This window comes from Anser anser (genome assembly GCF_964211835.1).
Source record: "Anser anser genome assembly, chromosome: 1".
Classification (NCBI taxonomy): domain Eukaryota; kingdom Metazoa; phylum Chordata; class Aves; order Anseriformes; family Anatidae; genus Anser; species Anser anser.
Window position 1 is genome coordinate 65,133,136 of NC_139720.1, and position 21,054 is coordinate 65,154,189.

General features: G+C 50.0%; 1 protein-coding gene across 1 annotated transcript in view; it reads right to left on the bottom strand.

Annotated features, from left to right (window-relative positions):
• SLC6A12 (solute carrier family 6 member 12) overlaps nucleotides 1–14,883 on the bottom strand; it is a 34,069-nt gene extending 19,186 nt beyond the window's left edge. The window contains exons 1-5 of the mRNA XM_083819821.1: nucleotides 14,670–14,883; nucleotides 6,502–6,698; nucleotides 2,781–2,915; nucleotides 1,815–1,955; nucleotides 41–128 (exon numbers count right to left, since the gene is read on the bottom strand). Coding sequence (XP_083675947.1) covers nucleotides 41–128; nucleotides 1,815–1,955; nucleotides 2,781–2,915; nucleotides 6,502–6,694 — 557 coding nt within the window. The 5' untranslated portion in view covers nucleotides 6,695–6,698; nucleotides 14,670–14,883. The remainder of the gene's footprint in view (nucleotides 1–40; nucleotides 129–1,814; nucleotides 1,956–2,780; nucleotides 2,916–6,501; nucleotides 6,699–14,669) is intronic.
• Between the last annotated feature and the right edge of the window lie 6,171 nt (nucleotides 14,884–21,054).

A 21,054-nucleotide genomic window follows, 5' to 3' on the forward strand; every position in this document is an offset into this window, starting at 1 on the left:
ATGAGAGTGGAGCCTGAATCGAGGGAAAGTGATCACATACTCCCAAAACTCAACCACTGGGGAGGTGGCGTTCGCAGGCATGGTCCTGTTGTCCAAGCTGGATTTATTCAGAAAGTCCACACAGAGATCTACCAAAAGAAAAGGAAGCCAATGAGCCAGAGAAATTCTCCAAGGCTCCTCCATGAGGGATGCTCCTTCCCCTCTGTACCCTAACCCTCATGCGGACTGCACACAGACTCTTCATTCCATGCTGTTGAACATCTCATTAAACCTTTGTATCTCATTAAGCATCTCATAAAGGACTGGCTTTCCCCAGCTGCAAGTTCCAGTCCTGGAGTAGCCAGAGAGAGGAAGGAGAGAGGGAAAGGGGAGAGCAATTCCTAGCCAAAGGGAAAACAGATGGCTGCAAAATGTAGATTATTGTGGGATAGCCACTATAAGTAGCCAAGATACAAAATCTCATTCTCCTCCTGAGCTACACATCACCTGCTATGCACACATACAGGTATATGTTCACGCACACACCACAGCTGCCTTTGTGTCCTGCTAGCCCACCCCCAACACTGTCATTTAGTGTAAAACTGCTAAAAACAGAGGACATGCCATGCATCCTAGAAATGCACCTCATCATGCATTTGGCAAGCAAAAGATAATCCACAGGAAAACAGAAGAAGCCCAGCTCTGGCTGGGAAGCTTCTGCACGTGAAGCGAACATCTGTGGTTTCCTCACAAACAAAGCCATGCTGGGAGAGCTGAAGGAATCAGATCCACTATTTACAAGGCTGCTTACCTCTGCTGGGATGTAGGGCAAAGGAAGCTGTGAGCAAATGGCCCATAGGGCGGGGAAGTTTAACACATCACAGAAATGAATCATCACAGCCCAGAGAAAAAGGGAGGGAACTAAACTGCTGCCAAAGCCCTTTCCAGCTTGGCTTTGCACTGAAAACAAAACAACCTGTTCAACTTGGTACAAAAAAAAAGGCCTGTCAGGGCATCTGATCCATGAAGGTTGACTCACATCTACCCCATCTTCACAGCCCGAGTGCCTTGAACAAAACCAAAGCCACGTCTTCACTGCTGGTCACAGTTTTGTGAACTGTGGACATGAGAAAATGAGACCCCTGGCCAACACAATGAGGTTAGACCAGAAGAAGAGTGCCTTAAGAGTTTTGTTTTCCTGGTTCCTGCACTGAGAGACTTGTACTGGCAAATCCTCCATGAGGGCCTGGACTGATTCAGCCAAAAGCTGAGCGTGCGAAGGAAAACAGTTTAATACATGACAGCAGCTGCTCCAGTAGCTCTGAAGTAGCAGGGTAGCGTAAGGGAATTGTGAGATAAATTGTTGTGCCAAAGCTAATGAAATGCTCTTGCGTTGTGAGGAGGACACTAGATTGGCTTAAAAACTCTCCTGACTCACCTCTCTCACTTTCAAGAAAACGTGGATTTTTCAGTGAAATGTCAATGACCAAAATATCTCCATGCAGAAACAGTTTTGTCCCCTACTGCTAAACACAGGGCCAGACCTCTCACTCCTCCTGGCACCTGCCCGTGGTGAATGACAACGGCTGCCTTCACAGGAGTCCCTGGCCACAGAGCACCTCAGGAGACCTCTGGACACCTCTCTGTGACACCCATATTACAACTACAAAACGATGCCAGGAACCAAGACATTCATCTACAGTTAAAATGTTTTTTAGACAAATAAAAAACATTTTCTATAAAATCCAGGTAATTTGGGGGAATTGGGAAGGGAGTCAGCTTGAAAGGCAAGTTTCCACCTGCTCCCACCAGAAGCCACCCAGAGGAAAGTGTACCTGAGTTCCAGGGGTTATTGCAGCTGGCCCATGGCAGCACTGCGGTGAAGGAGCTGAACAGGTAGAAGAGTGCCCAGGACAGGATGATGATGTAGTAGATGTTCAGATAGGACTCAATGACTTGTGCGGAATATCCAAGTCCTGTGAAGGAAAGCAAAGCCTTTTGAGAAAGATGCCAACCAGCTACGTGTCAAGCTTAGCCCCAGAAAAGACATAGTCCGTGCTGTGGTAAGAAGAGTGCAACACCAACCAGATGGGTCACTAGAGAATAGGATGAGACCTACCTCTTGGAAAGGGAAAGGATTTTATGACTGTGCATGAAGGCAGGAAACGTTGTTGGTATCTCTAAGACAGCTCTATGGTGGAACAGAGAGAGAAAACCTTTCACTGTCGAGAAAACATTTTTCTGACACTAATGTGTCACTGCGTTGCACTGCCTCTCCTGCAAGAAAATCAGCTGTAGCCTTGAAAGAGAAGAAATGCAGGTGAGTTTCTTCCTTCTGGAAAGACTCTGGGAAAAAGGGTTCTCACTGCTGATGTACACCATGATGTACTAAGTGTGGAGTTGGGGCAAAAGTGCAGATACTGCTGAGCTCCAGCCTTGGGTCCTGCTTAGGCCTTTCACTCACTGGGACACCAGAAAATTCATTGGGTCAGAAAGCCCAAATTCATCTGTTTAAAGCTGGTTGTCAGCTCTGAGCCAGCACCACTTGCCCTTAGTCACCTACAGGAGTTGTGGTATTGCTGCCTCTGCACACACAGCAGGCACCAGGAGAGAAAATGGGGCTGGTAGAGAGAGGATGGGAGGGGAAAATAAATTAAAAAAGAAGAAAAGAAAAAAAAAAAAAGGAAAAAAAGAAAAGAAGAAGAAGAAGGAGAAGAAGAACCAGAATAAGATTTCCAAAAGAGGCTCTGAGTCACTACCTGCCAGAAAGTGCTGCCAGCAATTCCCGTAACTTGACTCACCTTCGAAGATGGGACAGATCTTCCTCCAGGCAGTGACCCCTCCCTGGCTGGTGTACTGCCCCAGCGCTGTCTCCAGGAGGAACAGGGGGATCCCACAGGTGAAGAGGAAGATGAGGTAGGGGATGAGGAAGGCTCCTGCAGAGATGGGTGAGATGCTGCCTCAGGAACCTCTTTAAAACCTTACCCCCACCACCCCTTGCCAGGTACCTGTGGCCACAGTTGGAATCATCTAGATAAACACAAATATTTCTCTGAATTAACTGTGTGGCCCGTGCAAAAGAGCAAGGTCTCTAACTCCCTCATTTCTTGGAAAAATACAGGCCTGACCTGTCTTGTGCTACAGCAGTATTTTTGTGTTTGGTCTTGGCCAGAGCCCAGGGGTAAGGAGTAGCTGGGTGAGGGGAAGAGAAAAGACCACACTGGAGAAGTTGTCCCTGTCGTCACTCCCCCACCTCCTGCTGGCTTTCAGCAGGAGCTAGGTAAAGCACAAGGAGCCCTCATTTCACATAACCACATTAGTTATGCCTGTCCTGGGAGTCACAGCAAAACTCCCACTTGCCCAGAGGATACAAACCTGGAGGATGGTGACATTTCTTGGTAAATAATAAATTTGCTGGGGTATAGATTCGCTTGAGACAAATTTCACATCAAATTTGACAAGCAGTTTGAACTGAAAGGATGGAAGTAGGGGGATGGCTAAAGAGCATCCTTCCATCATTTTCAAAATGAAAAAGTTTAACTTCTCTCTTCAATTTTTCATTAAAATATAGAGAAACAGCTCAAGAGAAATCAGCCTGAAATGACCCTCAGATTAACTCTTGATGTAACAGAGGGGGAGAGGGAGCAGCTGTTTTCGCAGAAACAAAAGCCAAAAAAATCAATGCAGCAAAAAAAGACAAACTATATTAATAAGTATAAAATAATAATAAAATGATAGTAAAATAATAATTAATAATAATAATAATAATAATTATTATTAATATGCCATGCTCAGCCATATGAACTTTTCTTTTTCCTTTTTCCTCTTCTTTTTGGTTCTGCTGCCACCAGTACTTTTGTTGTTCTGCTCAGAACTGCTCCTAAGAACTCAGTTTCTCTGCTTTCCTCCGTTCTGCCACCTCTCAGACTTTCTCCCCATTGTTCTCCCACCCCCAGTGCCTGGGGAGCAGCGCTGGTGTGGGCAGCAGAGATGAGGGCCCTTTCCTCAGCAGGACCAGGCTTTGTCCCCAGGCCCACTCCCCCTCTGCCAGCACAGCCATTCATGCTGAAATTCCTTCCCATGAAGGATAATTAGCAATTAGGAACATTTCCTCTTGTTTTTAAGCCAGCAATGTTACAATAACAAGCAACATCCAGATTTCCCCTAAACACAGCTGTGCCATAGCTGCAGGGGACCCGGGGCTGGAGGCAGGGAGGCCGGTTCACAGCTTCCATCCAGGTTTGCAGAGCAGGGAGCGGGAACTGCCTGTGATAGACCAGAGGCAGCTGCTCCTGCAATGTTACAAGGCATCTGCATGCCAAATCTACAAGACAGCTTCATTATCCTGCACACGGACGAGCCCTTCAGCAGGTCCCAGACCCTCTCCTCGGATACTGTGTCTCAGAGCCTGATCCACTTTAGTCTCTGAGCAATGAGGGTCTTCTCAAACCTCTGTTGTCTTGTCTCCCTTAACCTTCCCAGGGTTGTTACCATCTGAAACTCCTGTTTCAGTCTCTTCCCCAGCTTGCTGCTCCACTGGAGGAGAATCAGCCCTGAGAGGGGCCCCCAGAAATAGGCCCCCTTTCCTTACAACGACTTCAAAATGCAGAGCAGTTAGATCAAACTTGAAAATGAAACCAGACACTCGGTTGCTTTACAAAAAGGTAGCACAACTGTTTTTATGGCATCTGTCTTTATAGCTTTATAACTGTTTCACTGCACCTGAAGGTGGAGAAAGGTGACAGGACACCATTCTCCAGTTTGGGAGCGGTGGAGCTCTTATAGATGGCAAATGTCTTTTTTTGCAACAACTTCAAGGACTTTACCAATGGTGAGAATATCTTTTAGTGGCATGGGAAAGACTGTGTATCATCCCATAACAGTTTGTTAGCCAACTAGTTCTCTGGAGCATCAGAGAGAGAAATGTACCTTCTATTTTCTGCAATGGAAGTGTGTGAGTTGGGAGGGAAAGACTCTCCCATCCTAATCTTTCCCAAGCCTAGCCTTGATGACCTCTGAATCTCAGCATTAGATATTCCAGAGTAGTTTAATTTAAATATATATATATATATATTCAATGGACATCTAATATGAACAAAGTAGCCTTTCCACACTCATTAACAGAGAAGTTGCAAGGACTACCGAACCAGATACCATAGGCACACACTATGCAAAGATATCATCTGAGCCCAGGAAGCCTTCTCTATGCAAAAGACATGAATTTTCTCTCAAGGCATCACTGCAGAATGGGCTGTTCAATGAGGTGCAACACCAGTGTTTACTCTCCTGTGCCATTCCGACTTGCTTTTGTTGCCTGCAGTGCCTGTCATCAAACCCTCAGAGAAGGAGACTGGAGGATCTGCTAAAAAACGTCCCAGGTTCAAGTAAAAAATATTTTCATTTTCTTAAACCACCTTCTTATCCAACCCCCATTTGGCTCAGAGGAGACAGTGTATTGACTCCAGCTTGATTTGGAAAAACTCCAGTAACAGCACGGGGGACAGGAATTTGGTAGTCTTGGGCTGAACAACAGCTGAATCAGTAATCCACTGGTGATGGCTCACAGCACCTTGGGAAGGAAAGGCCTTTGTGACATGGCCTGCAGGGAAAAGATGCTTAAGGCAGGGGGAACAGGCTAAGAAAAGTTAGTGACAGTCAGTTATTCCCTTCCTACTTCCCAGTTACATTTTATTGTTATGAGAAATAATAATGTTTAACCACACAATGATTTTATTGCTTTGTTATTATGAAAGGGGCAGAGACACAAGGAACAGAAGGGAAGAGGAACAGATTCTTCCTGGGGACAAATTTCCCAGCTGTGGTTTGACAGCTGGGAGAACTGCTCCTCGGGAAGAGGCATGAGTGTCCTTCTTCTTCCCATCCTCTGCGAAAATCCTTCCCTTCAGCTGTGGTTGTCTGGCTTCTGGAGCCAACTGAGTTGTACTGACACAGTAAAACACTGTTTCCCTCATAACCAGAGGGCAGCCGGCACTGTGAGAGGAGCTGGTGGGAGATAAGTGCCCTGGAGAGGGAAGCAGGCTCACAGGTGCCGGGACGGCAGTACCAGGCTTTGGCAAGTATACCAGCACCACCAGAGCCTTTCTTCCTCCATTGCAAGGGCCTGAGAGAGGAGGGGGTGACTGACAGAGTGGGAAATGGACTGATGTAGAAGGAGGTTGCTGCTGGCTTTCTGAACCCTCACACCTTCCTAGTCATTTCAGAAGAAAATCTGTCTCTAAATGCCCAAGAGCCTTCAAGAGTTACTGGGAGGGCTCCCCTCCTAAAAGACCGATTTGTCATCCAAACCTGGGAGAGCTGCTTTGAGATCCAGCACCCACTGGGGAGCTGGATTCATCTCCCAGTGCCGCTCAGCTCCTGGCTTTGGCAGGAGCCAACTTGCTGGAGGAGACACTAAGGGATTGCATATGGGGACACACAATGTGTAGGAGAAATAGATCCAGACACGAGTGTGTCTTGCAGTGCCCACAGAATGAGGACAACTGATGCATGCTGCAAACTTACCACCGCCGTTCTTGTAGCAGAGGTAGGGGAACCTCCACACGTTGCCCAGACCGATGATCTCCCCGGCCACAGACAGCACAAACTCCATTTTGCTGCTCCACTGGCCTCGCTCTTCCATTTGCTCCTTTTTTATCTCTTCGGGAGCTGCAACGGCCCCATTGGGCCCTGCCTCCTTAGCTGCAGCTCTTGTCATGGCTCTGTGGGACAAAAGAGAAATAGAGCACGGGATGCAGGGAGCTGCTGTGGGACACGCTGGTGGGAGGAAGAGGGAGGGCACCAGCAACCACAATGGATCTGTCCCTATTATCACCGTGGGGTTCCCCGCATCCTTTGGAAAATGGCTGATTTAGCATCAGCCAGAAGTATTTTCCCTGGGTTACATCAGCGGGACAAAAATCCTGTGTTGAAGGGACAGGGGAAAGGTCTCTGGTCAGGTGAGATGGACCCACCCACATCACCCCTTCACCAGACTTACTCCTGAATTCAGCCTTCTGCCCCACAGCCCCCGTCCTCATCCTTCCCAGCCCGTCATCCTCAGTGTACCTCCATCTGCCCCTTCGCACCCTGACCCCAGTGCTCTGCATCTCCACTGCTGCTGGAAACTTGGCTGTGGCTTTGGAAACAGCAGCTCTGATGAAGAGGCAGGGAGCTATAACTGATGAAGGGCACAGGGGCAGAAGGGGTTTCCCTTCCCCATGTATGTTACACAGCAACTGCCTCTAAACTTGCTCCTGGAGTAACTTCAGAGGGCAGGATAGGGTTGGTAAGGAAGAATAGCCTGACTAAGAATGGGTGCCCTGTCATCTTATTTCAGGACATTGCCAGAAGTGCTGTCTTCAGTCCCCCGGCCACCACATTACATGACAATGCAGCCTGCCACCTGAGCAAAATGCACACGCGCTTATTTGACCTAGGCTCCTTTCGGTAAGAGGCATGAGCAACAAACCTCCACCTCTTTGCTCAGTCCTGCAAAAAAAGGAAATAATGCCCCTGAGATCAGCAAAAAGGCCCTCATACTTGTGAGGTGCTTCTGGTCTGGGCAGGGATGTACTAAGGTTAGACAAGCTCAGTTCCTGCAATGAAAAGGTTAGTAGGGAAAAGCCCAGATGTGGAAACACAGAGCAAATCCTCTGTCTGAGGAGGCACACTGAATGTGGCTGGGCCTGTGAGGTGCTTCCTGTGCACGAGGAAGACATTCTCCAGCCTACACTGAACCACGAATTATGCTTCACGTCATCCTAACTGAGCAAGTTAGTAGTTGCTAGTTGCAAGATATAATTTTGTATCACATAAAGAGTCCTTTTAATTGGCTAGTCAATCTAAATCTAGCCAAAATTCACTCAGGCCAGACCGAAACTTCTTGTTGACAACATTTTACATTGATCTGCTGAAGCTGAAGTGTAGAGACAGGAAGCTCCCTTTGACTTAGCTAAAAGAATACCCCTCAAAAGCTTGCTGTAATGAGCTACTTGGTGTAAGGATGCGCGTGAGAGTCCAGCTGGAAAGCAAAGACCTAGCACAAACAGGGTAGGTGATGAACGGTGCCAGGGAACTCCGAACTGTAGCTACCTCTGGCTGGTGGCATCGCCGAGCAGAAGTTAGCCTTTGAAGGGCTGACTGGTGTCAGCAAGGGACAGATGTTCCCATGTTGGGATCAGGAAGCTACACTGGAAATAAACCTCTCCAAAGCAGTAACATCCCGGTTAAAGGCTTGCATTGCCACCAGCTGCGGGTGCAAGGAAACCAGGGCTTTGTCTCTTCACATTAGCTTGCTGTTGGTTTGATAGGTATTTTAATAGCACATCTCTTGTTTCCTCTGTGCATCCTAAGGGGACATCCCCATTACCAGGGAGCAGCAGGGACAAGAATCTGCGTCACTCACACTGATTAACCCTTCCTCTGCCCCTGGGTCTCCTCGGGACCACTGCAGTTATCTCCCCCCCAGGAAAAGTCCAGACATGGGTCTAGAAGTAGTTCAGCCCAGGGACTGAACGAGCAATACCTCACCATGCTTGACTTCCTCCACCTTATAGGACCTCCAAACCTATCCAACAACCTTTTGCACCCTCAGATAGGACCAGGACACCATTCTCTCCCTCCTTATGCATACTCTTCATTTTTTTCTCTTGGGGCTAGATAGTATGTGAGGCAGCTCATGTGCAGTAAGGACTGCCAGAGAGCCTGAGGCAACAGGCATCAACGATACATATGGTCTTACCAACAGGCTGGCCCAGCAGCATACAGACACCACGGCATTTGCTTTGGTGCAACGTTCAATAGGGCAAGGAGGCCACGTTTGCACTTGCTCCACACAAGACAGCATCGTGATCAGTGTGTCTCATTTGTGTCTGTAAGTTGCTCAGTGCAAATGAAATGATTTTCTAAATGCTAACCCTCTGGATATATCAGGCCCTGGGGCAGAGAAAGACACTTGCACATCAAAAGACCACTTTCAGTAAATGTTCACAGCAAAGCAAGCAGCTTTTGGCAGAAGGTGTGCTTCCTGCCTGTCATTCAAGCAAAGAAAGGAAACCAGACCTCACACTGCAATACAGCAATTGCTCTCTAAGTGCCCAGGACTTTGTTCCCTCCGTCTGCCTTAGTGCTGATAACCCCATCCTATTCCCTTTGACATCAGCAGCATGTTTCCATGGGCTCTGAACACAGGTGGCTGAATCTCATGCAAAGCATTAACATTGCATTCAGTAAGAGGAGCTGTGGCAAGAGCAGGGGAGCATAAAGCATGGAGGAGGGCAGTCAGGGGTCAACGAAAACCATCTTCCTGGCTGTAAAGGTGCATGTTCTAAAAAAGAAACAGAAAGATTCTTTTACTCTGTTAAATCTGAAAGAATTTTTTTAGAGTTATTTCCAATAAAGGCTTATATATAGGGCACTACTATTGTGGGCACCACCACTTTCAGTGCCAAATGCAGATGCACCAAGGTGCTAAGTGAGCAACCTCCCTTCTTTCCCCAGCCCTTTATGCTCTATATGCCAGAAAGTGCCTATCTACAGGTATGGCCTGCACTGCCCCAAGCTCACCAAGTACTACAGCACATGTGGATCTGCACTTGAGTGGGATGTTGGATCAGTCCTCTGACCTCTAGCCCCACATTTAAAGAGCATGGTGTAACCCAGACCTTGAGGCATGTACACCAAATGCTGCCTTGTGCAGAGCTCGCAAGGCATCAACAGCTCACCAGCATGGCAGTGCTCTCGGCCCCAACTTTGCCCCCACCACTTAGCTTTCCTGCTGGGCTGGATGGGGAGGTGGAAGCACCAGGTCCTGCTGCCAGTCTTTTCTCAGCCCCTGCAAGCCAGGCAAGGCCCCTCTCCCCGCCGCCTGCCTGTTGCAAGGCCTGCCAGCTGGCTAATCAGTTCATTCAGATGCTGCAGCACAGCCTCCTCGTCTTTGAGAGGAGCAGAGCTCCACGCGCTGTCAAATGGGAGAGAAAAAATAACTCGTACTTAATGAAACGTGTTTGATCTGTCACAGTCCTTGGCACGTTCCAATTTGCTGCAGTCCAGGGCACATTATCAAGCACAATGGTGCTTAAGTCTGCGCTTATTGAGGATGTCATGAGAAGCTGACAGGAGAGGACTTTGCTAATTCTCTGCTTTTATTCTTTTAATGCAAGGAGGATCCAAGAGCCACCCTATTTATTTCTGCTAATATTTGTGTTTTTCCTGTTTTTGTGTTAGGCCTGCCTCACACGGGGCAGGGGGAGATCACAGACAGACCACCTCTCACCTGTTCCAGGCAGCGAGTGCCCTGGGTGCTAGCCCATAGCCTCAGCCCTGCCACCAGCCTCGGGATGTCTGGAGCAGGGCTGGGACTCTGTGCCCAGCCCCTGGCTCCACAACAGGCCAACATGAAGTACAGAAGCTCAGGCACTGTACTGGAGAACAAGGCTGGGAAAACATAGACCAGCAAGGGAGATTCTGTGCTGGTGAATTGTTCCTGTTTTAAACATGGATCATTTTAAACAGTGTACAGGTGGTAGATTAAACCAGGGCCTAAAATTTGGGCCCTTTGTGGCATGAGCTCCAGCTTCTCCCTTCCCAGGCAAAGCAAGACACAGCATCACACCTCTCCGTTATCTCCCTCCTCTGCATTGCCCGCTGTTTCGATGAGAAAGCCTATTCACACACCTCCTGCCTCTTTTCCTGAATGTCTGCTCCTACTGTGCTCCTGCCCTATATGTTCTCAGGCCAGATGGAGACTCAAATAACTTCTTGTTTCCAGCTAGGAACAATCTGAATCTCCCACAGCAGCCCAGCCACCAGCTGTGTTACATCCTCCCCAACACGCAGACATTTTCATCTCCTTTTAGATTCTCTTGTTCTTAATACACAAGTTTGGAGAAAAAACTTTGCCTCTCACTGCCTGCCTGCGATTTTTCTGCTCTCCCTTCACCAAAGGTTGGAGAAAAATCCTCTGGCTCCTTCATTCTCAGCCTATTGTTTCCTCTGCTATAAAGCTCTTCCCATGGCTAAGATGCTGTCCTGTCCCTCTCCTGGACCCATTCAGCCACCACCTCCATCTTCTGTCCTCAGCTCTCTCAGACCTCACCAATCTCTTTCAGAGGTGCCCTGCTTTATTTTCATCCCTCGGTGTTCTGAGAGGCCTTTTACCAGGTCTGGAGTACCCCTGGCAGACATGACCTGTCCTCTTCCCATGGAGGAGAGAGGGCTTCCCTTCCACCCAGAGAAACAGGCATGGTGCATGCAGGCAGCCCAACTTTTTCTCCACAAGATTTAATGCTGCAAAAATAAGAACCCACCTGGATCCCGCTAGGCACTAAAAAGAGGGCAGGCAGCATGCAGGCAGTCATAAACAAGTCCCTTCCTCAGTATCTGATGGAGGTATCCCTGTGTCTCCATGACCAGGAGTTTAGGGCCATGTCATCCTGCACCTACCACCACAGGATCCATCAGGTATGGCCACCCAAGGCAAGCAAGGCCAAGGACACACCTGGAGCACTGTGGATACTCACCTGTTCAGTCCAATGTGCCAAAAGCATGATGCAGGAAATCAATATTTATTGGCTTTGCTTGAGAGCGGGCTATCATTAAAGGGAGGAGGTGGGAATTGGAAAAAGAGAAGAATGAAGTGTCCTTTGAAAGCAAAACGTGGTGCTACCTCAACCACTCCCAGGGCAAGAAGGTCTTATTGAGGGCTGCTCATATGAGACGAGGAACAAGAGAAAGAAGCTGCTTGGGTTTTTGTCACAGGAGGAAGAAACTATCAGAGATTCTCCTGAAGCTTTTCTTCCCACAAGCCTAGTGCCATCACGCAGGAGCTCCTACCACTGGGAAGCTAACATCCTCTGTTTGACCTCTTCTGCTGTTTTATCTCAAGGCAAATGAGAGGAGGAAGATCTTATGTGCAAACAATGAAACAGCAATTGAGACATCCTTAAAAAGCACTAGATAATGCTTACCAGATGAAACACAACCTAAAGCACCTTTGGACACTCATAGGTGTTGCCTGAGCTACAGGAGGAGGAATTGCAGGCGGTGCTGCAGACAGCTGCATTACATTTGTGCTTCTTGGGTTTGTTGTGGAATAAGCAGCAGCCAAGCGTAGAAACTGCAGTCTGAGGTGGGGAGGGAGGAATCAGAAAGATGGAAGGCTAGGTTGTGTTACACAAGGAGGAGCAGGAGGACGCAGAAAATTCACTGGTTGCACGATATGAGCTGGCAGTTGGTCAGCAGCCGAAAGCCTGCATTGCATTTCGATGGCAGGAGGAGGGAGCAGGGACAGAAAGTCAGGGCTCTGTGAGGAGCAGCAGAGCCAGGGCACAGCTGAGGGAACAAACCCAGCTGGATTAGTGCAAGAGGGCTGCCGCTGGAGTAGGTCGTATCTGCAAGATGGACAGGAAAATATTAGCAGTAGGAGTAAGTGCCTCCCAGACAGTCTGAGAGCAGTGACATGAATAGGGACAGCTGCTCCCAAACCCAAACACTGCTGGAGCGCCGCTCACTGCAGCTGCAAGAAGGAGAAGGGCAAGGAAAGGTGTAGCAAGAGAAAAACTGATCAGCTCCAGGACAGCAGTCAAAATTAAAATGCCTTCCTTTTCGAGCTGTTGAAAGCTAGCTGACTTCTTTACACCTTTTAATTAACTTGCAGGTTGCATGGGCTACAGGGCATTCTCAAAGCATCTGTTCAGCAAGGTTCACGGGGCACGGGAGGCTGCCACGAGGATCAGACCCTGCTTGCATTTCCTCCAATGTGAAATCAGGGCCACGCTCCTGCAGTTGGTGAGTTTGCTGCTTACTGACACCAGCAAGAGTGAGATAAGGAGTGACTGCGGGTATGCTAAAAACACATACATCTGTGATGCAAGCTGCAAGGAGTACGAGCATCGTCCTTCACAGCGCACAGCCCCGGCTCGGGAGGGACAAAATGGCTCCTGCCCAGCCCTCTGTTACCAGAGCAGGAGAGCCTGCCAAGCACCTAGCAGAGGCTGGACCTTCCTGTTGCCAGCATCCCATCCCTTGCTAAAAGCAGCATAGGCTGTTGTTCTCCCTGCTGGCTCAGTCTCCTGTGCCCATGGTTCACTGTCCCTGCTGTAGAGGACAGATATAGAGGTTGTTTTGTACTTAGCCTAGAAAAAAAATCAAGACTAACCAATGAAGTCCATAAATAGGATGTAAACATGTTCAGAAACCATTCTCTGCCTTCACACTGAATCAAATACACCTGAGACCTTTGCTCATCTTATACCTTGGCCATCCCCACTGCCCTGTAGCACAAGACCCCATAGTATGCAACCACAGCAGGCCCAGGGCAGGGGGCAGTGACTGTTGTGCAGGCTGGGGGGACACCATGGGGACAGGACAGAGTCCTGGGCAGTGGAAATGGAGCCCTGCAACCACCCCACTGGGGCTGCAAAATTCAGGGAGCACGCAGGTGTGCATGAAAACCCTAACCTCTGCAGCACCTAAAATCTGAGCCTTGCAGACCCAGCGTAGACACAGGGCAGACACAACACACAAAATCAGGGCAGGCAGAGAGGAGGTTGCTGTCTATGACTGTAAGGGCTCTGTGCACCCCTGCCTGCAGTGCCTGCAACAGCGCATGTGCACGTGCATCCCACCCACCCACTGCATCCTATGCCTGCAAGAGGAGATGTGCCTGCTCTCCACCGCAGGGCACCACACCTTTCCTGTGGGCTTGGTGCCCTGCCCAGGAGCACTGGCAGGCAGGGAGAAGGCACGGGGTTCATTAGCCAGCCCTCAGCAAGGACCGTATCTGCGCCCATGAGTCCAGCAATGCTGGGCTCTTGCAGAGCTGCAGAGGTCAGGTCCAAGGTTCAGCCTCTCGTATCAGCGGCTGTCAAAGAGGAAGAAGTGGGGCAATAACATTTCAAATGACATTGGATGAAAGCCCTGATTAGCTCTGATTACTTTAAAAGCACTGTTGATTTAAGGAGATGTAGATCAGGCATTATGAAACCCCCATGCGATCTGCCTGGGTTTGTTCACAAACGCACCCTCCGATGCCCAGAGTTTAGCACATGCACAGACTGTGCCTTCTCCATGCCCTCCCTTTCTTCACCCCTAACCAGGAACAGATGTGGGGACACCCTGAGCAGGAAGAACAAGCAGCACACTACTGAACACACCTCCTGGAACCGCAGCCCCAAATCCATGTGCCAGCACAGGGCCAGCATCTCTGCTGGGCAGCATGGGGGGAGAGGGCATCTCTGCCTCCTGCTTGCCCTAGCACCTTTCCTCGCATATTTACCACCACCTAGCCATCGCTGCCCTCCATCCCCATCTCTCTCTGCTCCCCTCTCTTCTCAACCTGTCTTAGGACTCCTCTTGCTCTGCTGCAGCCTCCAGTGCCACTTGCCCATCCTTCAGGCATCCCCGTGCTCCACAGCTTCTTGGCAGCCCCCGGCGGCACTGCTGCCCGTTTTGTCCTACAGGAGACATTAAGGATCAGCCTCTCCCCTGGGCTGTTCCAAGCTGATTATTCCTCGCCGTCCTCCAGCCCTCTCTCCCTTTGCGTGGCACTGGAAGCTCTCCCCCGGCAGGGTTGCTGGCCCATTCCCCAGCACACAGCAGGCAGCTGCCTGTGGGAGGACCAAAGACACTGGCACTGCCGACAAGGCGTGCACAGCCACCAGACCTGCTCTGCGAGCAAATGCCCAGCTCACCTGCACCCGGCGAGCTCTGCCGGGCAAGCCCGTCCCGTCCCACCGGAGTCCAGGCAGGGAATCCACCGGGAGCCAACGAGATACAGCAAGAGTTAAGGCACGGACTCCCCTCTCTCCTCCTCCCGTCCCTCCCCTTCCACCAACTCCCCCAGCACGCTGTCACCCTGCTCGCAGGTGGGTGGCAGGGCGGTAGCAAGGGAGGTGCATCGGGGAGGGAGAACTTTCTCCCCAGCTCCCTTACCACATACGCCTCTCCAGACCTTGAACTGCGGCCCCGACAGGAAAGCAAGAATAGAAAGCGGCCGTGGTCGGGCAGGGCAAAGGCCCCAGGTTCGCAAAGATCAGCCGCAGCCACCAGCGGGTGGCTCTGGGGCCTTGGAGAGGTGGCAGCAGGGTGCGGTGCCCCAGCAGACCCCGTGGCAGTACCCCGGCTCGGCATCCATCTCAGTGCTTCTCGTGAGCAATGCCAGCAGCAGGCACTCTGGGTTTGCTGCTTTTCTCAGGGCAGTTCAGCTCGGTAAGTTTTTTAATGGCGGCTGCTGTTTTGTCTGTCGGTTTGCCTGCAAACGTGCCTGCCAAATTCCTATTGACTTTCTCGTGTACCCACACGGTCAAATCGGAGCAGCATGTGGGATCGAAGATAGGACATGTCCACCACATGATCCGGTCTTCTCACCAGTGTCAGCACTCACCAGATGAATATCCTCTGGTCACCTGAGAGCTGACAGCAGCCCTCGCCACCATGGAGGTGGAGGCAGTGGGTTTACATGCCTGCCTTTTCCGCAGAGGTTGTTTGTCATCTTGTCTCTCAACAAAACCCTCCCTAGGTGCCAAAAGTCAGTGAATCACGTCGTATTGGAGCAATGCTGGATTGCCCCAGGGACATAACGTGCCAGAGACACGCAGGAAGCACTATGGGAGCCACCCTCGTGCCTGGCAGGATCCTCGGGACAAAGGGCCCAGCCCCGCACTGGGGGCTGTGAGGGAAAAACCTCCCCTTCTGCTCCGGTCTCTGAGCCCATGCTGCTGGGGAGCATGAGGAGGGCTCAGGGCAAGCACCGGGGGATGTCCCCAGGGATGGGGCCTTGGAGCCATCCTAGGCCCAGCCCTGAGGCCACGGTCCTGCTGGGGCATGTGGAGCCTCTTCCTGAAGCCTCACATGAAGACAAAGAAAGATGGCATGTCCCTGTCTCTGGGGCTAAACTTTCCAGACATGCCATGTTTCAATTTCCACCTCCCACTTGGGCTGTTTGAGTGGATTGGGACTGCCCTGGTCCCTATTGATGAAGGACGGTGCCACTGCCCCTCCTGCCGCAGAGCACTGGTGGCAGCCAGGGCAGCTGGGAAGAGGGGTGGGAGAGGTTATCCTGATATGAAGAGGAGATTGAGATAAGCCTAGGTAAGCAGGGCTGACCTGAAAACCTGATTTATCACTCTGACATATTTCACAAGAACATCGCAGCTTTTTGCAAGCTGTAGATGGGAATGACCTGCGGCATTCAGGCAAAAGAAGAAGAAAGCCAACCTAAATGAAAATGTTATCCATCAATGGGTGAAAATCATTCTTCATCAGAAAAAAAAAGAAAAAAAAAAGTCTGCTATTTCTACTTCTCATCCCAGAGAGTACCAGAAGTTACAAACACTCAGAGTTTCCCCCTAGGCTATAATTCATCATGTTTTTAAACCCTGATATGGATGTGGGGCAACCACATCCCACCACGGCAGCCTCCGCTTGAGGACTTGCCCTGGTGTCACAGCCCAGATCAAAGAGCAGAAGTCACCTTCTGACCAGCTCAGCTGTGGGGGTACAAGCCCAGGAGAGGACAAGGGAAGGGTGACAGGCTCCCTGGGCACTTGTTGCCGTGTTTGCTGGCAGCCCCAGCCCCAGCCAGGTAGTCTGGGCTGCACTGCTGTGACGGGTCTCCACACCTGGGACCTCCAAGGAAGGCAGCTGGCACAGCAAATGGGTCTCTCCAGGTCACATCTTCCTCCTCCACCATGGTCAAGGGCAGAGGACACATCCTGCAGCCCAGCAAAGGTCTCCTCCTTCCCACTCTGCTCACTGCCTGCCGGCTGGCAGTGCACCCTCACCTCCCTTCTTCTCTTGCCCTTTGAAGACGAAGTGTGGTGCAGACCTGGCTTCCACCTCGCTGAGCCTCCAGCCAGAGAAGCCACCACTGTCCTTGTTCATCCACAATGATCCAACCTTTTGGCACCTTTGCTAATGAAACTGAAGAAACGCCGTCTCCCCCGCAGACAGAGAGCAGCTGCTTGTTTAATCAGGAATTTGCCTTGCCGGCTGAATGCTGTATTTTTAGAGGAGTTTCCCCTAGGCATTCTTATAATTTATTTTTTATGTTTATGGTTAATTTCTGCTTAAGTAAGCCTGCAACTTCCTACAACAATTCCAGCGTAACTAATCGCAAGCGAACATAACCAAAGTAACGAGTGCTAATGAGGCCCTACAGAACCGTAGTGGGCTCAGCAGCTGCAGCACCGCTCCAGCACGGGGCCCCGCTGTGCCTTCCTTGGTGCCACCCACCATCCATGGCCCTTCCCAAGGGCTTGGGAGAAGGGTTTTGGAAGGCCTTTGGGAGCATGTGAAGGGAGAGACATCTCCTTATTCTACAGCACCCATGGCATGGGAGAGGACAAGGCAAAGGCAAATGGCTCAGGAGCTCAGTGTTGGCAACAGAAGTGGAGAGGACTAGAGATGCGAGGGTGACATCCACGGTCTAGCAGCCTCTCTGAGTCTAACATCAATGCTTGCTGGTGATCGGAGGCCGAGGAGGACGATGGAAAACCTCAGGCAGAGGACCCAGGTGCATGCTCACTTGCTCCTGCTTGTCCTCCCTGCCTCCTCAGGCAGCCAAACCTGTCGGTGCAGGGCGCACGCTGTGACAGCAAACACCTCGGATTGTCACAAGGATGTGAAGGACACGGTTGGGCTGTGGAGACAGAGGAGGGCATGTAACTCTGGACAGGTCAGGTGGAGAAAGGGGGCAACTGAGTCGCTGCTAATATCTCAGAGGCAACAGCTTCCCTAGTGCTCCTTCGTGCTCTCGCCATGCACTTGCCTTATCTGCGCCGTGCAGATCCCCACACGGCAGGCTGCTAACCACATTAACAGACAAGGGCTCAGCCAAGCACCCTGCTCTGAGGGATACGCTCATTTGCACTGGCCCGTAGGCCACATTTAGCAGATTATCTGGGGACGTCTACTTCACAGGATTAAGTATTTCCCATATTAAGATGTTAATCTTACTCTGCTCTCTCTGTGTGCATACCATACCCTGCCTTCACCCCACACATCCACCTTCCTTGCCGCCTGAACATGCAATATGATTCACACTGCATGATTCTTCAGTAACCACAGAAAAACTGCCTTATATAGTGCCAATGGCTAATGGATAAGGATCCCTCAATGCATCCATTTGAACACCTGGGGAGACCTACGGTTCAGGCTGCTTCCCACAGGATCAGATGCATCGTGGTCCCTGGAGGACAGCAGCATCACCACTACCTCTTAACCTGATCAGGGGGCTGAGACTCTTCCCCAGGCACCACTGATACAAGCACCACAGTGGGAAAAGCATGGCCTGATGGACCCTGGCAGTCTTTCCAAGCACTAATGACCCCAGGCAGAATCTCAGGGACTCCTTTATTTCTGTGTATTTTCTCATTTGAAACTAAAAGAAAAAAAAAATAGAGAGAAGAAGAAGAAAAAACACCATGAAAAATAAAATAGGTCTTTAATCTCATCCCTATATTCCTGAAACATATGGATTGACTTTTCAGGCTACGATGCAGATTTTGGATTCTGAAGGCTGGGGGGAAATTTCAAAGATTTACGTCTCCTGTCTAAAGAGACATCATACCTTTTCCATTTTTCCATCTGGGGAGATGCTGAGCAGGGGCACATGCCACAGACTGAAAGTGGATGAGTACTGAGCTGATCTTAAATGGAATATAAACTTCTTTCACTATATTCCAAATCACCAAAAAAAAAAAAATCACTATATTCCAAAATCACCATATTCCAAATTTCACCAAAATTCCAGGCACCATAGATTGGTGAATGGTAGGTACTGCTGTGATCTAACCACAGAGTCTTTAAAAAAAGTGCTGTGAAAAATACCATATCTGGAGGTTTCAAGTGTACTCATTTCAGATTTAATCCATCAATCTGCTCAATGAGTAATGTAGAATATACTGAGTCGTATTTCAAGCCAGGCATCACAGGTTCCAATATTTCATCCTAAAGTCCTATCACAAATAAGAATATCCAACAAAACCTTTGGTTTTCTTGCTTATCTGACCTGCCTAGCTCATCCAAAGCTTTACAGCAATTAGGTCATTTAGGAACACAGGCTTCGGAGGTTTCCTGGCTCATATATAACCAGATCAATAAACCACATGCCCAATTCATTGGACACCAAATTATTTTGAAACAAAGCAAGTCACAAGCCTTTCAGCAGACTCCCACTCTGCCTAAAAGCAGATGAGCAGGCTTTCTATCTCAGCCATTTTCTGGAGAGAGCTGCGGACAATTTTATGTTAGGTTTAATTTACTTTCCCAGTGGGACAAACCTCTTATGGATGTTACTGGGAAATGAAAGCATAATTTTGTTTGAAATTAGAGTGACACGTATAAAAATATCTGTTGCTGGAGCTTCTAATATGATTCACACAGAAAGCCAACAGAAAAAATATCTTCTGCATCAAACTCCATTCATTCATTTCTACGAGTAATTTCTACCAGCCAGTACTGTATGCAAGTGGAGTGGCTCCATCCCCTATCACACTGCAGGTCTCTTCCAAAAGGGCCTTTTCCTGGGTTTCTAAACTATCTCCTACCCTCATCTCACAGATGAGCGCCAACCTGTAGGTCCTCAGGAGGCTAAAGTCGTCTGTGCCACAACTGGGAGGAGCGTGGTCCCTGTGGGAGGGAGCTGACTGCAGAGCATCAGCTTGGAAAATGTCAACAGGCAGCAGGGACCCAAGTGTCCCCATCATCATGGCCCAGGGAAAATCCCTCCTTGGTCCTACAGCCGGTTAACTGCCTGCCACCAACCAAACAAGAAGAGCCCAAGAGCCACCCAGCTCAGAGGATCTCCTGATCTGCTTTAGAGACTGGTCTCTCAGACAGATTTGGGGTTTTTGCCAATTCCGGGCTGTGGTCAATTGTCATCTTTGCAGAAGGGCAGGGAAGAAACCCCGTGGAGCACAGGAATCAGCACTACTTCCCACATACAACTATGTGTTGGCTGTGTGTGGAAGGCAAGAGCTGACACTGTGCCAAAGGAAAGGGTCTTCTCCGACCCTTCCTGCACCCTTTCCTGCAGAAACCCATACAACACCTACACCTCGTGCTTGCCCAAGTGCCCCATGGCCCCAGCCCCACCAGCCAGGGAGCTGGAGCATCTCCTGCTCTGCAGCTCCTTGAAGCAAGGAGTGGGTGGTGTGGAGACCCGGCCACCTCGCCCGCTGCCACCAGCCTGCCCGAGGAGGGACCCGAGCCTGGCACCGCGCTGCTCCGCTGCCAGCAGTAGGTGAAGTCCTGGGGCCACCTGGTGGCTAATTGCGTGGATTGTTTTAATTCATCTCCCCCGTGCTGGGTGCTCCACGCAGCTCCAGAAGACTGGGCCATGCTGTGGTGCCCACCAGCGTCCATGGATCCTTTGGAAAGACGGGCTCTGATCACTCACCCAGCTCTTCCTAGGCTCCGGCTTCCTCAGGGTTACCCGAGAGTTATCCAGCTTCCCAGGGCTATGTGTCCTCTGGCTGCCCTCCTCAGATGCTGAGGCTACACCATTTAAAACAAGAGCTCTTTGATGCGTTGTGGGTTTGTTTGTTTTGTTTTGTTTTGTTTTAAACATAAATAGTGTGGAAATGAGGGGTCCTGTTGGTGGCAGGGTTGACATAACATACAGATCCTGACTCAGCCATGCAGCCCTTTTTCCATACGCAGGAAAAACAAAATAACTGGCTGTAGAGCACCTCAAAGCCAGTCAGCACAGAAATTGCTTAGGCTTGCAGATACCAGGGACAGTTTCCCGTGATCCTTCACTTGCATGAAGAAATGCCAGCCCACACACCTCTCTCAGACCCCAGGAATAGCCCAGTGACTCACCAGCCAGATGACTCTTTTGGCTGGGAGCTGGCAGTGGCTCCAGCAGAAGGTGGCGTCACACTCTTCACCTAAGAACCCCAAACATCCTGCTTACGGAGGACTCCTAATCAATGTTCCCCGTTTTCCCTCCTACCCTAACCAAGCTTCCTCTTCTCTGGCCATGCTGCTGTACAAACATGCCAGTGCAACAGAGATGCAGACCAGGACGCCAGCACAGCTGCACTAATACCCCACCAGACGTGCTGTAGCAAT